General features: G+C 38.1%; 1 protein-coding gene across 3 annotated transcripts in view; it reads left to right on the top strand.

Annotated features, from left to right (window-relative positions):
- Nucleotides 1-9,228, top strand: part of PCDH19 (protocadherin 19) — a 131,363-nt gene extending 122,135 nt beyond the window's left edge. For all 3 annotated transcript variants that reach the window (XM_049644039.1, XM_049644038.1, XM_049644037.1), the window contains one exon: nucleotides 8,079-9,228. In XM_049644039.1, the coding sequence (XP_049499996.1) occupies nucleotides 8,079-8,662 (584 nt within the window). In that variant the 3' untranslated portion in view covers nucleotides 8,663-9,228. The remainder of the gene's footprint in view (nucleotides 1-8,078) is intronic.
- Nucleotides 9,229-17,102: the final 7,874 nt, after the last annotated feature.

The following is a 17,102-nucleotide window of genomic DNA, read 5'->3' as shown; positions in this document are numbered from 1 at the left end:
GTCTCACTCTCCGTTTGTTGCTATAGCTTGTCTTTTTCATATACTGACTTCTTTCCCTTTCACACTCTTTATCTCCATCTTCTGTCTCACTCCCTTATCCAAGGTTCATTCATTCATTCTCTCTCCCTCCTTCTCTCCTTCCCTCCTTCTAATGTTCTAAGAGAAAAGATAGATTCTAACACGTAAAAGTGATGTTTGAATAGATTCCCCTAAGGCAATCAATTTACTTTTAATTTGTCTGGGACTAAGCTTTTCTTTGTTGCAATGAGGAAGTATGAAATTGTTGTAAAATTTATTAGCTTCTAGAAAGATATTTCAAATGAATTTTTTTTAATGATTGTGCTGTTTTCTGTGCCCAGAAGCAGTGTCATAGCAATTACAGTATTCCAGATGGTTGCTGAAGTTACACTGAAACATCAAGATAATGCTAGACTTTTCTATGAGGCTTTTGTTGGTAATGAATAGTCCAACCTAGGTAGTTAATAGATATTAATCTTTGTGACACTGTGTGCTTCCAATGACTATTTCTAGTGACTCCTACCTAGGTAATGACATGGCATACACTATCTTTATGAATCATTGCAAGGGACAGTGATTGGTTTACTGAGCACTTTATTTTTCAAATATGAAAGAAGTGATTGTAGAATCACTAATGTTGTTTCTTAGCTTCCCCACCCAGTAACAAGAACATTTTGGCAGTCAAGAATCTTCAAAGAATTTAGAAATTACAGTTGCAAACTTTTTTTGTTTTTGACCCATGTATAATATTGCCTGTTTTACAAAACTGGACATCCTGGAACTTTACTGAAGGAAGTGTCAGTTCCTGTTAAGAGGAACACCAGCTTTTTTCTCTCTCCAACATTAAACTTTCATTAAAAAAAGGAAAATCTTTTCTCCTGGATAACATGCCTTGCTCCTCTTGCTTTCTTTACCAGTATTATTTGTGCCATCTTCACTACACATTCTGTCTAATATCCAGAAGCTTATGACCAGTATAAATGTGGCTTTTTTTTTCTGAAGCTAATAATGTGTCAACTATTTCCTTATTTTCCAGGAAAGAATGAAACCAAGTTGGTGATGACTTTAGTTCAGCGCTACTTGTAAACATCATTTGAAGGCTCTATCTTGCCAGGAGCATAACTACCTGTAAAATGTCTGAAATGGTCTGACTGTTTTTAATCTACACAAAATCAAACACCCGGTTTTAACTCTTCACAGAAGTGACTACGTGTTGTAAGGGTCCATCAAATATGGGCTAAGGGACTTAATTCGGTGGACATCTTAGAATGAAACTTTCAAAAATGGCTCCACTTTGCTCAGAGTTTCGGTATCTCAGTGTTCCTCCTTTAGGGAAATGTTTCAATGGCCTTCTTTGACACCTCATATTTTACTTGTAAAGATGCCTTTCAAATGGCTTCTAAGTATCCAGTTGAAGTTCAGCACTTTGTTAGATAATTTTTTTTTACCATAGAAGCCAAAATGCAAAGATTCCAGTTTAGTCAATTTTTGCTTATCTCAGTCACTGTGAGCACCTCTTATTTCTTAGTCTCAATTTTCCAGGCAGCCTTCTGCTTCATTTCCTACTCCCCATGCATCACCACAAATGATTTATATTTATACACATCTTGAAATCTCTTCTTTATGGGTTGAATTTAATTGAATCCTAGTACAAAAATGAAAACTCCAGGAACTATTGTGATTGCCCAAATTGCAACTTAGATTGTATGACTGTACATGCAACACTATCATCTATGATAAATATTCAATTCTAAAACACTTCTACTTCAATATGTTTTAACTTTGTCTCTTTGACAAGCTCAGTACTGAAGATTCCATTGAAGATAATTCAATTGCTTTGAATTCTGAAAGGGGTAACTTTTTAATCTATTTTCATGTTGCACTGGGAGTAAGTGAATTTTAGGTGCATAGACTGTGAATGAGGAGAGAGGCTTATGTGCCATTTGGTATCACAGAGGCCAAGTGCTGAGTGGCACTTGCTAATTGATGCTGATCTGTCAAATAGTCTAGGACAAGATTGGGGTCCATCAGTTTTTTCAGCCATCCTCTCCATCCCAAGCTAAAACTCAACTTTGCAGATTCGTGCTGTTTAGTTACCCATACTGAAAATGCCAAGCTATGCTAATCAGGACTGTCTTTCTTCTTTGCCTATCTGCTGTCTTTTGGCAACATCCTTTTGTCAGTCTCAGGAACTTTGTTCCTATACCCTGTCCCCCACTCTGCCCTTTCTAGGTATCTCTACCTCTAGATATTGGTAGACTTACCCCATAAAAACTCTCCTATCCTGGGTCTCTTTCCCCATGGATTTTCTATATGACCAAAGAAAACCCAATGATCTCAATTTGGTAATGGATTATCTTAACAAGGACTTTTAATGCTTGTACCCACTGAATGAAAAATGTGGAAATTTCTCTCTCTGTTACAAGGGCTGGTTTTTGGATAGCTCTTCTTTGGCATCCATAAAATAATACTACATAGATGTTTTGAATACAAGTCACACCGTTCTGGTATCTTACCCTCTCTTCCTGTTGTCTGTCAGACCAATGGTGCTATAGGAAGGGCTGCTAACAAGTAGGAATCTAGAGAACAGGAGAATAAAAAGAAAGCATTAGGGAGGAACCAAAATGGGAGAAAATTCTGAAAGAAAGAGAAGGGAGTGAGAAAGAGACAAGTAATTGTTTGTAGTGTAATTTGTGATTTACTTCTTATTACACTCCAGTGGCTACAGGATAGCTTAGTGTCTTTGGTACATGAATCTCTAGGAAGGTCTCAGCCTTCACTGATGTGCCCTTGAATATTTTATAGATGGAGCTCCAACTTTTCTTGCCAAAACTTTGGGTCCTTTAGGAAGTGAGTGTAAATTCCTCTCAGAATTGCAACCTGGGATGGCTCTGGGAAGTTGTCATTTTGCAAAGTCCTAAGCCCTTATTGAATTTTTGCTGGATGTTCTAAACACCCAAAAGGAGCCCAGTCCTTAAGATGTCATCATATCAAAACCAAGACAGAATGTTTAAAACCTTCATAGTGTTTCCAGCTCTCCTTCCTTCCTTCCTTCCTTCCTTCCTTCCTTCCTTCCTCCCCCCTCCCTCTCTCCTTCCTGCCTTTCTTCTCCTTTTCACTGAGCCCATTGGTATTCTGTTAAGTTACAGATACAGGATGGATATTCTTTCTCCTGAACTCTGCAGGCCTTAAAATGCTTTTAAGAACTCTTTCCAGGATAATTATTTCCTTTGGTAATTCCATGGCATATATAGAGCATTAATTTTTGCCATACGTATTTTAATTAGTTTTTCCAGAGGAGTCAGTATCTGCAGTTGGTCTAAAAGGCTCACTATACGTCCCATTTTTGGTTTATATTTTATAGGAATTAACAACAGTTGTGTTTGATGCCAAGAAACAATGCTTGATATTTGAACAGGACATTCATTTCATAAAATTGATGCTTCTGCTTATTGTGTTGTTAACTTAGCAGAGTATAGACCCCATTAACTATTGTTAGAATTGAAAACTCCAAGGTACATGACAAATGTATCTTCAACTGGACATCAAAGCATGATACATCCCTTTAAGACCTGCTTATAGTATATAGGAAACCATTCAGACTAAATGACACTTGACCTTAATGTTTCTCAAGTGATAAATTTACTTTATTGTTTCTGATACAGCTACATAGTTTTCTTTGTAGGTTTTCATAGTGTTTCTACTAAATAGAATAGTAATTTCCACTTTTAGGAGCTGTATCAGTAGCACAGTGTCTGGTGTGTTGATCAATATTCTTTGTTTTATTGCTATCACTCTTGTGCCTTTTTCATCCATTTAAATTAAACTGTTACTGAGTACCTGCTCTATGCTGGATCCTTTGCTACCTTCTCTGGGTATGGGATGGAACAAAATAGATATAATCTTTGCTCATTTAGAGTTTACAAGCTAACATTTGAATATAGATATTAAACAGCTGTAATGAGTGCTATAAAAGAAGGTGGTATGCAATGTACCTTAGTCTAATGGATCAGGCAAGGATTCCTTGAGAAAGTTAAATTTAAATTAAATTTAAAATATATTACATGGGTAATGTATCAGTTATAAATAGTGCTCAACTGCTGGTAATAAAGACCCCCCTCTCTCTCTAAAGAAAATAACTCAGTGGCTTAGCCAAGAGGGAGGCTTATTTTTTCTCTTATATGAAAGAAGTTCATGTATGAACTAGTGAGATGGATCTACAATATCTTCAATATCTCAGAGTTGTTGTATCTTTCTATTCTGCTATCCATAGGCACGTGACGTCCATCCTCAGAGTTGCTTCATGATAGTAAGATGGATGCTATAGGCCCAGCCTTTATGTCTCCATTCCAGACAGGACAAAGCAGGAAGGAATAAGGACAACAGGGTCTCCCAGTTACATCACCCCCTCCTACTTTTAAGGAGTTTTCTTGATATTTTGCCTTCATAACATTGGTCCAATATTAATTATGTGGCTACATCTATCTACAAGGGAAGCCAGAAAATGCAGGGTTTGTTTTTAGCTGGTACATTACAAATCCTAACAAAAGTGGGGTTCTTTTCCTAAATATTAAATATAGGTATGGATATTTGGTGGGCAATTCATTATGTGTGCTTCAGATGAGTAGGAACTAGTTAAGTCAAGAAGGGGATACTTCCTAACAGTTATGTTTTCTTGATTACGTGCATACAACAAATTTTAGCAACACTTAATCTGTTCATAATTGGTACTACCATCCCTTTCATTATATCTTACAAAATTGTCCCTGCTATGGTAGTAGATTATTTTGTTCATGGAGTGATACAGATTAAGCTAAATGGATGTTTGTAAGTACAATCCAGGGAGCTTTTCTAATTTGGTCATAGGTTATTTTGTTCAGGGAGTGATGCAGATTAAGCTAAGTGGATGTATATGAGTACAATCCAGGAAGCCTTTCTGATTTCCACATTACTTGCTTGCAGGTTATATTACTACTTCTACTTAGAAGTAACTACTTGAGCTCTTAGGAACTAGAACTCACTTTAACTTTCCCTTTCTGCCTCATTGATTGCAGATCACTTCCGAGGAGGGTAACACATTGCTCTTGTAACTATTACCTTGAACTATTTTAGTGTTAGAGTTTTGTCTCTGATCATTGGAATCTTTCAGTTGATACACCTAAAGTCTGAATCACAATAAAGAGCGGCAGCAGTATTAAACACATCCATGTGGCTGGACATGTATATAAACCCAACAGAGCCTCTCAGCTCTTCTATTCCACCAGAACTTCGAAAGTTTTAGCAAAGCCTGAGATGGTATTTTCATCATTTTCCTTTTTTGCTTTGGTTGGGACCATGGGTAGGCTCTTTCTAATGTTATTTGCCTACATCTGAAGAGACAGCAGTTTAACTCCTGAGGAGGGTAGTAATCACTGCAAAAAGTTTTGCTAACATTTGCACAAAATAACAAATTCTCTTCTTTTCCTATTTGAAGTACTTCCTTATCCATCATGACTTAATCATTGCTGCCTATTATGCCTTCTATTTAAGATATAAGTTTTTGCCAGAGGTTTTAGGTTTCTCTCACCAAGGTCCTTCATGAAATATTGTGACAAAACAAATATATATTACCACCTACATTAAATAAGCTTTATTTTTCTCCATATTTAAAAAAAAATTTTTGTCAAAATCTGATTTAAGGAGTGGCCTTGAGATTTGTGTCCCTGTTCCAAACTTATGCATTTCATTTATTTATTTATCTTTCCAAATCTTAGGGACAAGTTCAGAATCAGGGAAGACCAATTTGCAAATTTATAATTCATCCCTAATTATGTTTACATTTGAATTAAAGATACCTACCTTCATTTATCTGTACATGACAATGTGTTTGAATATCCACAACTATGTGTGGATTTTAGAGTTTTACATTTTGCTTTGCCTATGCTCAGGCCAAGATGTAACAAGGTATAGAGTCACAAACAAGCACATAAGAGGAATCTTAAGGAATTACTGAATTGTTAGCTGACCTCTGTTTCAGCTGGAGCCAGCCTCTTGGCAGTTAATTTGAATGCTATAAAATGATTCCTCTCTACTCTCATACCTCCATCCCTAGCCACAATACTACATGGTGGCAAGCCCATAGTCTCTACCAGTTCTATGCAATTCCAGAAGTGGCTGCTTTGCTTTATTCACATCTGGTCTGCATTTTCTTTTTCACACTTAAAGGGAGCATAAAATGTCCATCTTAAAGATAAACTGGCAAATTGTGTCCCAGTACACTGAAAGGGTCTTAGCTCTGATTGGCTTTTCAGTAGTTTAAACTAGGTCAAAGGCCACTCCCAGGGCTGTGTTGAAATCTGGACTCAGCCTGGATTAGGCCTTGATGTTTAGCTGTTTCCAATGCTTTTTCTCCAAATGATGAGGTATACATCCAATTCAACCATTATTTCTCGATCCCCCCTCATATGTATGTGCCCCTTTACCAAGATAGCCTTTAACAAAGGAGTCAGAGCATTGCCTCTTTCCTATGCCATTTTTTTAAAAATAAGAAGCGAACAAGAAATACAAGTGTATAAGATGTGTTATATATAGACTAATATCAGGCAAGGCCCTGAATTTCTGATTTCTTCCCCCAGCAAAAAGCAATCACAGCAATATATTTTCAGCTTTTTTTGGCATGTTTTTTTTGTCTTTGCAACCTCTCCTTGTCTCCCCATCTCCTCTGATTATACCCCAAGGTTTTCTGTGAATGTTAAACTGCTCATATTTTGATGCATTGTACAATGTGATGAAAATTTTCATTATGTCATCATCATACAAGAATGTAACTTAAATAAAAATGGATCTGGAAAGTTAAGGCTATAACCAGACATTAAGATGAACAATTTCCTAATGAACAGGCAGAAATTAACCCTGGGTCTATGGTTTGATGAAACCCAAGTAGAAAGCTTCTCTAAGAGTCAAATTAAAGCCTTAACTCTGAATGAACCTGACTTGAGAAGAGAGAAAAAAAGTCTCACCAAAAATTCTGAATTCTAACTGCTGAGATATTCTATGATAGGATTAAAGTAATCCATAAAAGATTTCTTTATTTTAAGAAATATGACCCTAATAAAACTGCAGATAAGAAAGATAAGGAAGGATGGCTAGTTGAATATAATTAAATGATGTTCAATCTATGAGTGATGTGTAGACAAGGTCAATTGAAGCTTATGGGTCAAATGGAAGGAAAAGATATCAGTATATTCCTTCTAATGGGAAATCAAGTCATATAAATGGCTTAGTGAGAAGATTGGCTGGCAGAACTGATGGTCAAAAAGAAGTGAAGTGATTGGGTTTTCAAAGAGAGCATGATACCAATCTAAAATTAAGCATGGCATGTCATTGACAAGTAGGGTGGAAGTATGGTTAGCAGTGCTGTTGTTCAAAATATGGCCAAGACTTCTCAGATATATTGATTGTTGGATTCCCTACTCTTCCTCCACTCCCTCTTCTGCTGTAACTAGTTTCAAATGCAGTGGATTTTTAGCTGGAGTTGATAAAAATGCTGACTCTCAGCCCCTTGACACTCAGGATAAACTTTTTTATGTTTTATTTTTTAAATGTTTATTTATTTTTGAGAAAGAACGAGAAAGTGTGAGAAGGGGAGGGACAGAGAGAGGGAGAGGATCCGAAGCAGGCTCTGCGCTGACAGCAGAGAGCCCAATGTAGGGCTTGAACTAACGAACTTCAAGATCATGATCTGAGCTGAAGTCACACGCTTAACCGAACTGAGCCACCCAGGTGCACCTAAACTTTTTTTAAATACATTTTTTCATCATAACATGTTTACCTTTAGGTTTTTAGTTTTTTCAGCAGTGGGAACAACAAAACTAATAATAAAAGACATGAGTGTACAGGGGGAGATCTACAGCCTTTTAAAAATCCAATTCTTCACACTTGTCCCAAAAGGCAATAAAGGACCATCTAGAAGTGCCATTTCCCAGAAGGGTCTGTGGGTACCTAAGAAAACAGAACACTGGGATGTAACAATGATTCCTGGGAAAAGCTGATGAAATTGACATTTTATTTTCTCCAAACAGATCAGAATGAAGGATTTCATTGCAGGGAAGAATGCAGGATTCTTGGCCACTCTGACAGGTGCTGGATGCCCCGGAACCCCATGCCCACCAGGTCCAAGTCCCCTGAGCATGTGAGGAATGTCATAGCTCTGTCCATTGAAGCTACTGCTGCTGATGTTGAGGCTTATGACGACTGCGGCCCCACCAAGCGGACTTTTGCAACCTTTGGAAAAGATGTCAGTGACCACTCAGCTGAGGAGAGGCCCACCCTGAAAGGCAGAAGAACTGTTGATGTGACCATCTGCAGCCCCAAGCTCAATGGCGCTATTCGGGAGGCGGGCAATGGTTGTGAGGCTGTTAGCCCTATCACCTCCCCCCTACACCTCAAGAGCCCTCTGCCCACCAAGCCCTCCATGTCTTACACCCTGGCGCCCCCTGCCAGTGATCTGGAGCAGTATGTCAACAATGGCCTTTCTCGTCCCTCTGAAGCTGAGCCCCGTGGAGCCGACAGCGAGAAAGTCATCCATGAGGTCAACCCCACTCTGAAGGAGGGTCGCGACAAAGAATCTCCTGGTATGAAGTGTCTGAAGGATATCGTTCTCTAAAGCAGTCTAGGGGAAGAAGAGAGAGAATCCATACTGGTTATTGAAGAAGAAGGAGCTGATTGTTTTAATTGCTCATTAATGGTTGGTTCTTGAGTGGCTGTGATTTCAGAGCTTTCCCTAAATGTATTGTTTATAAGTGACTATCATTCTTTGACAATCCCTCTTGTTTCAACAAGCAGCAGGGGTGTTCAGTTGGAGCAAATTAGCTTTGGTTTGAGTTGTTCATGGGGCCTTGATGTTGGGGAAACAGAGACAAATTCAGTTGTGAAAAGTATTATGTATTAAGTGTTTGAATTTGTGTATTTTTCTATGTCAAAATCATAATATAAATTACCATTGTTTGTGGAGGATTACATTTAAAAAAAGCAAAAAAAAAAAAAGAAAGAAAAAGAAAGCTCTGGAGATCTTTAATAAGCTTGCCACTGTTTTGTAGTGTAGACAAGTTAATGGTCATTTATTGTGTACTATTCCTTGATTCAGTGATGTGAAATTGAGTCCCCAAAAGGTTGTTTCTGAAGCTTGAGTACTTTCCAGTTACGCTACTTTGCTATGGACACCCCTGCTTTAAGAACCCTTTTGCTAGCTGTGCTGTTGTTGTATTTGATATTGCAAATTGCTATGTGTGTGGTGATGGCAAAAGGCTTTTAGAAGTTGGTGTTTTTTTTTCTTAAAAAAATAAAACTATAGACAAAAACAAAGTGCAAAACACTGAGATGGCAAGTGAAAGAGCAACACCACACATATAGATTGAACACTTAGAGGATACTCACTCATGGAGGATACCCATGTAGTGATTGCTCACTACCTTGCAGGGTATTTTTCCTGCCTTTCAGTCTTCTACTCAGATCAGTGATAGATCGTCATAAAAAGTCATTCATGGATATTCTGCTATGTAATTTGCATTTGTTAGAAATACTGTCCTAAAAGTTTTATGAGATCAATTTTTAAAATTTTCAGGACCTGAATGGGAAAGAAGCTCCTGAAGTTATCAGTTTCCAGGCTTAGAAATTCCCTGTCTCTAATCATCTAAAACTCAAAAAGACTGAATCTATTTTGAGATCTAAATTAACATCTTTTCAGACACATACTTCCTGATTCAGTGTTTCCAATTATGATTAGAATTAGACTGCAAAGCATGTTGGGGGCTAGAACTGAGAACTCCATGTTGCTCTATATTGTAGGATTATAAATAGGAATGGAGTAAGCAGTACAAAGTGTACATTTTGGAAAAGACAGGTAGGTAACAAGTAACAGCATCACAAATCCAATTACTGTGCCTTCTAAATGGAGACACTTGGACACTTGAACTCCTCTTTTTATGACTAATACTTTTTTTAAAGTTAAAAATGTGAACAGGAAATACTAAAATAAAAATTCTTTAAATTTAGCTAACTCTTTGCTATAGGCTAGGAATACACCTTTTGTTATTAACAAGTTTGTTATGCATGTTCTTTTTTTGTTTAACATTTCTTAACTCCCCCATTTATTGTCTATTAATATTTACTAGCAAACATAGTATTCTCACAGCCTAAGAGTTCATTATTTAAAGCTAAATAAATACATCACCTTTGCTCTGCCTTGGTCTTAAAAAAGATGTTTCTAGAGAAACAAGTTTTGTGGTTCTGTTCTCATTCGTTTCATTTTTTGAAATTCAAGAATACCCAGAAAAAAGGCTTAGAGGTTAGAGCACTAAAATGCAAAAAAGGATTTATTTTCTTAAGTTTAAGTAGATAAGTGAGCTCTTTTAAATGTTTTAGTTATTTTTCTCTAAGTTCCTGGCTTTATACATTACTAGGAATATTTTATTTTATGGGAGGGAGGGTTTTGAGGGAGGGTAGTAGGTATTGAAGAGGGAGTGGGGCTAGGTAGGGGAGAATATTTCTGAAAAAGAACGTATAATGAAGCTACAAATTAATCCTTATTTCTTATTCACTGCTGAATACTACCTCATGCAAAAATATTGGTGTGGCTGCAAATTTCCCTCTGAAACTGATACAACTAGAGATCAATTACTTTAACATCTTCATTTAGGCTCATTTCATTATCTCTCATATACTTTTTTCTCTCTTTGATTCGTTTCATTTTAGCAGATTTTAAATTAGGTATTTATTTGTGTTTTCAAGTGACTGTTTGATTAACACATTAAAACTTATTTTTCCCCTTTAAGTTATGATGCCTGCCTATAGAATTTAGACTGTTCTTCACCTGATCCATCCTGATATTATGTTGTTAGCTACCACGTCAAGGCCACTTTTAAGTCAGATTTGACAGCTTTTGTAAAGGTGTATTTCCTACTATGCTCAGTACAAATGAAGGAGATGAAAAGATTGTGGCAAGTGGGAGTATTAAACGTTAGATGGCTGTTGAGCCAGAGAGGCCACTGGCTGTCATGCCTCTTACCAGCCAAGTTTAAAATAGAGTAGCAGTGGCATTGATTTTGCTTTTTTTCTCCCCTCCATTTTTTTTTTTCAGATTTCAGTTTTGAGCCATAGACCAATCCTGTTTCCTTATTAAAATACTTTTTTTTCTCAGTGGGTAGTCAGATATTTTCTTTCTTCGAAACCCTTTCTTAAGCATGATCAGAGAATTCCCCTCATTAAGAAAGTGTCTTTTTTTCTTTTCAATTGTCTGATGTATACATACTCATGTATACATGTGCTCCTAGGAAGCACAAGTGCATCCTAGGAGGGCTTTGTAAGCTGGTTTTACAGACAGACTATGCCTGCAAGTAGGAATTTTGTGAAAGATCCTAGATTTCCCTTTGGCTCATATTTTTCCCCTCTTCTTTTCAACATGTCTGATGAAGAGCCACATAAGGACAGAAGGCCAAATATTCTTTCTTTTCCCTCTCAAAACATGTTACACGTTTAAATGTGAGGGAGCAGTTTAAGTTCTTAAATCCTAGGGAGTTCTATTCCATCTATTCTGATATCCCCTTTGGGAAGGAATTGGTGTGGCATGACTTACTTTTCTAACAACTGCATTGGGGACATCCCTGGGCAGGTAAACTTCTTCATGCAATATAAAGGCTTTATTTTGCATTGATTGCTTTTCCCCAAATATGGGAATATGCTATATACATGTAATTGGAAGAAGAAGAGAACCATGCTATGTGGAATCTCTTTTTTCTTTTCTCAATACTGATTAATCTTTGAAACTGTTCAGGATGAAATTTACCATCCCTTTGATCCTCTTAAAGCCAGTAGAATAAATTATGGCCCACCTTATTGCCCAAATAGGTAATGCACCAAGCTATCCCACAGTTCCTGAAGGGCAGTTGTTCTCAAAGTGTAGTCCTTTAACCAGCAGAAACAACATCACTTGGGAACTTGTCAGAAATGGTCATTCTCTGTTCTCATCCAGACCAACTGAAGCAGAAGCTCTGGTAGTGAGGCCTAGCAATTCATATGGATCAGATACCCACTGAAAGGTTGAGGGCTTGTGAAAGTACAGGTTGATGGGCCCCACACTTAGAGTTTCAGTAGGTCTGGGATGGGTCCTGACTCTTTGCCTATTGAAAAATTCCAATGTGATGCCGAAGCTGCTGGTCCAGGGACAACACCTTAAGTATCACTGATCCATAGTAAACCTGCCTAATAGAGCTAATTGCACCTAAGGTGCTCACTTAAACTAGTTTGTTGACAAGGTGATCCATTGGTCGTGAATCAAAAATGTTAAATGGAATACAACTTAGAACTCTGAAAATTAGCAACATCAAGAGTACCATCCCGATAGTGTTCCTTTAGCATACAACTGATTGTATGATGGAAATTCAGTTGAACTTTTCATATAGCTCAATCATATCATTAATAAGCAAAAGAAAAGTGGTCCATTTGAGGCTGCAAGGATAAAGGGCAGTTTGGGGAGAGGCAGGGGTGTAGAGGATAACTCAATTGGATATCTATGATGGGAAAAGGATTATTATTGTACATGAGAGCAGTTCTGGTTGGAATTCCAATTCACTCTATGGGGACCATTTTGGTGTCGAATGTTTCCCCAAGCATCCTGACAAGTCTGGTCCACTTGGCTCTTTACCCTGGATAATAAGACCCTAACTGACTTTGAAAACCTGGCATACATGAGGTTAAGAAGTCTATTGTATACAGTCCTAGTGTTTGCCTTCTCAGTAAAATTACATTTAAGGATGTCATTTCATGAATCAAATTGTATCTGCTGACACTGAAGTGTATTGAGATGTTGTTCTTTAGTTTAAGTATGTAACAGGGTAATATTCAAAGGGGAAGTGTGGGGGTGGGGATGGGACTGGGTGGCTTTATATTGATAATGAAATATTCCAGAGCAAAACACATTGTCCTAATGAAGTTGTTGCAGCTCTTTTTGTTTTCTTGTGAGGCTGGAATTGGCCTGTGGGTCACTTGTTGTGCAAAGTGAATTAATTTCAAATAGAACTCATATTGCTTTTGTAAAAAAAAAGAAAATCAACCACCTTGTCTGAAATATATATTGTAAGGTGCTCTTGGTAAAGAACAACCCACAAAAACCTAATCTTGATTGGAAAGCACTGTAGGTCATTAGGGAAAACTGATGATGCTGATTGTGCTCCAGCTGTGTTGGCAATTAAAGATGACCTTGTTACTAATTGAAAGTTGCTGTCAACCTTAGCAAACAAACCAGGTAACACCATTACAGGACTGGTTAAATAGATTTTTACTGGCACTGGCTGGTGTTCAGCTGAGGAAGGCTAGGATACAGACTTTAATGACCAAGAGCCAGACTAGCTCAAGCTAGAAATTCAGCAACAAATACCTCCTTGTGCTAGTTGAATGCTAAGGTATTAGTTGCAAAAGGCTTATGCCTTCACTCCTCTAGTGAGGGGAATGAGCCTGATGACACTATTACTGTTTACCTGTCAAACCAGGGTGGAAATACAGAGGGATGCAAGTACAGTATGTCTCATTAAGCAGTCTCTGTTGCTGATTATATGAAGATGAAATTGTTGTATATGCTAATCTGTATGTTGTGTACATTTTCACAGTGATTGAATCATTGTAAAAAAAAAGACAAAAAAGAATCACCACTCTATTTTATGAAGATGATAAAGCAGCTTTATTAAATTATTACAGTTATGTTTTAAATGGTATTATCTGCCACATTGTTTCCTTTTATCTGGTGGTTCTCTGTTTCCCCTTTAAATGTGTTTTCTCTGCTTCAAAAATTTAATGCATTTTAGTATTAAAAGATATTATGGAAAAATTGTTGAGTGTTGGGTGAAAATGTGTCTTGGAGAGCATTGGTTGGCTTGGGGGTAGGGTAGCTATCAGGCCAAGGAGGCAACCAGCCCTTGGTGGGGTCACTGGTGTTCAGGCCCAAAGAGTTCCTCTTGCTGTTTCTACGCTACACAATTGCTAGCTCTCCAACTGAGGAGATTCTTCATTCAGACTCCTGTCATTTCCTGAGAACCTTCCTTCCTTCCCCCACTAGTTAATACCATTTTCTGAGGGGAGAGACCCATTCATATCCATAATGGTAAAGACTTTTCTGGGTGGTACTTTAAACAGGAGCATAAAACCATTCTTTAAGAATAACCATTTCAGGCCAACTTCACAGTGAGACTTCTCTGAAGAATTAATTTTTAAAAAGGTGAGACATAGTAGAGGCTGTCAGCAGGGGAAAAGAGAATTTAAAACAAGGATGACCTGTGCCCCTTTGATGCCTTCCAGTTTGAAAGTGAAGCAACAGGAGAGGCTCTGACTTTGCATATAACAAGGCTACAGTAAAAGTCCTGATAAACTTTCTTTACCCAAACTATTATTCTCTGGGACTTAGCACTTGGGCTGTTAAGTATTCATTTTGGCTGCAACTGGCAGGGGAAAAAAATCCCAGTAGTGTAAAAGAAGGAGCACAGCAGAACATTTCCAAATAGTGCTTTTAATGGTTACAGGCTAAATTGCTTCAGCATGACCTATTCTCTGGACAATTAAAAAAAAAAAAAAAGATCTCAAGGAAATCCACTGTTTTCCTGGATCTACAGCTTCCTGTTATCTCTCCTCACCTGTATTAAATTAAGATTGCATCTCATTTCCCAGAATTAGCCCTAAAGCCATAGCATTAGCCAGATATTTGATGCTGCGGTTTAATGGGTGTTACATCAGAATGCGAGCACAGACATGCTGGGACACATGAAGTCACATATGCTGATGTATGTACAGATGTTCACACAGAGTCACAGATGTTTATAAAAGTGTATCAGAAGGAGGCTGGTTTGTCACTGGTTTAGAGGCCATTAAGTCATAGGATGTCATTATGAGTGCTTTTGTATTAACCCATACCAAAAGTGCAAAGAAAAGAAGCTTCTTTGACCCTCTTCCATTTACATTTTTTTTTTTTGGCTTTACAAATGAATGATAGCTCCTCCTTAAAATAAGATTCTTCAAGGAATGAGTAAGAAAAAAAATAAATCCTCACATGATGAAGGGCATTCATACATAGGACACAAATATATCCAAGGACATGGACAACTACTGTACTTCAGCCAAAAGTGGGAGAGTGACAAGATTATAAGGATAACCTCAAAGCTATTCAAGTTTATAAAACAAAACAAAGCAAATTATTAAAATAATACACTTCTTCATTTTGGTAACAAATACTTGTGACTCATCTCGTATGTCATAGATTTTTTTCTGTGTGTGGGGTCAAGAAACCATGCTGGAAACTGCCTAAAAGGGCAGCGTCTGATAAGAAGTGACAGCTGTTCTAGGGACAGATAGGACCACCCATTTTCATTATTTTGGTTTTGGGGTATAAATATGCCTGAAAGAGATGCATCTTGGATGCACTGTTACCGCTTGCAAGGGGATGGGACCCTTAACTTGCAAAGCACAATTCTCCAGGATGGGATCAGAGAGGTGTTCTTTTAAAGTCCTAACCTTCCTCTATGTTGGCAAATGACCTACTTGCACATCTCACACTTCCATCATGTGCTCCTTTTGGTGTGGAGGAGGATGAGTGAGAAGTGAGATAAGATTCTCTTGGTTACATGCAATTATTGCCTTGATGGCTGTAACCCCACCCCAGTCTCTCAATGATAGTGCACTGCAGGGAGTCTACAGAGCCCTGTTGGTAACCTCTGCTGTTTTTGCCCAGGGGTGAGGAGAAATAGGCCAGTGGCCCCAACATTTCCCTATTTTCCTTCTCTGTTTCAGCGTCTTGACTTCCCTGGTGCTCAAAGCCTTAATTTTCCTTAGCTTCCCAGGTTTTCCAGTATGCCCTCCTCTCTCCCCAGCCAGAATTTTCTCCTCTCTTGTAATTCTCCCCCACTTCCTTTTCCACTCTAAATTATCTCTAACATTTAGCTGTATCCCATCTTTTCTAGAGTTCTTTTCTCTGCTAGGGTTTAAGGGGGCCAAACTTATTAAGCACGTATTATGTGCCAGAAATTTTTACAAATATCATTTTATCCTCATGGTAACCTGATGTGGTGGGTGATGATATCCACATTTTATATACACATAAATTGAGGCTTAGAGAGCTTATGGGACTTGCCCAAGGTCATACAGCTACTAAGTAGCAGAGCTACACATTTTGAATCCACGTGTGTCTACTTAGAAATTATTACTCTTCAACTACTCTTAAGAGACAGGTAACCAACCTGATATGTTCTTCCTTACTAGAATATTAACAATGTATACTAATGTCTGAAGTCATTTATCCATGTTGAAATCTTATTGAAGTTTTAACTGAGATCTTTGAGAACCCAATGTCATGGTCCAAAGAAATGATTGTAACAGTGGGATTTTCAAGCCAGGGGGCTTCTGATGAGCCTCATAGGCATCTCACTTTGCTCTCTATACCTGGTGCCTGCCTTTCAAGTTGCAATAGTGATGCATGACAGGACCATGGCTCCTTTTAGAGTCTGTGCACTCTAGCTAGACAACAGCCCTTGAAATGAAGGTCTGGTAACCCTATATTCATCTGTCCCTTTGGGTTTGAAGCAATCTGTCAAGGCTGTATTCATGTGTGTTACAGGTCAGCACAGCTGGAGTGAGTCCCAGTATATGTTCACAATAGGCCCTGGTGACTTTTTAGAACCAGAAAGTTGGTTGAGGATGAGGGAGGCTGAGGGCTATAAAGCAGGGTGATAGTGGTAGTGTGTAGGGGAGGCATACTTGAAAAATAAATTGAAACCCTAAGCTATTTCAGGAGAGATATCCAAGAGTTAGTTGGGAAAAGTGGCTGAGTCAGTTGTGAGCACTTGGCCACCAGAGGCCTAGGAATTGGTTCACATGCCTGCCCCATAGCTCAGGTGTAATTGAAAAGGTGTTGATGGGCCCCCAAGGGACCTTTATCTGGTCTTTCTCAGTCAGCAAGGGCCCTGACATAGAGCTAAGCATTGAAGTGAGGTCAAAGGAAAATATAGAAAGGGAGGAACGATTTCATTTACATGCATAATGTCTTTGGTAATGAATTCATTAACTTCCCC

Source organism: Panthera uncia, chromosome X, assembly GCF_023721935.1.
Source record: "Panthera uncia isolate 11264 chromosome X, Puncia_PCG_1.0, whole genome shotgun sequence".
Taxonomy (NCBI): Eukaryota; Metazoa; Chordata; class Mammalia; order Carnivora; family Felidae; genus Panthera; species Panthera uncia.
This window is presented reverse-complemented; position numbering and strand designations above follow the sequence as displayed.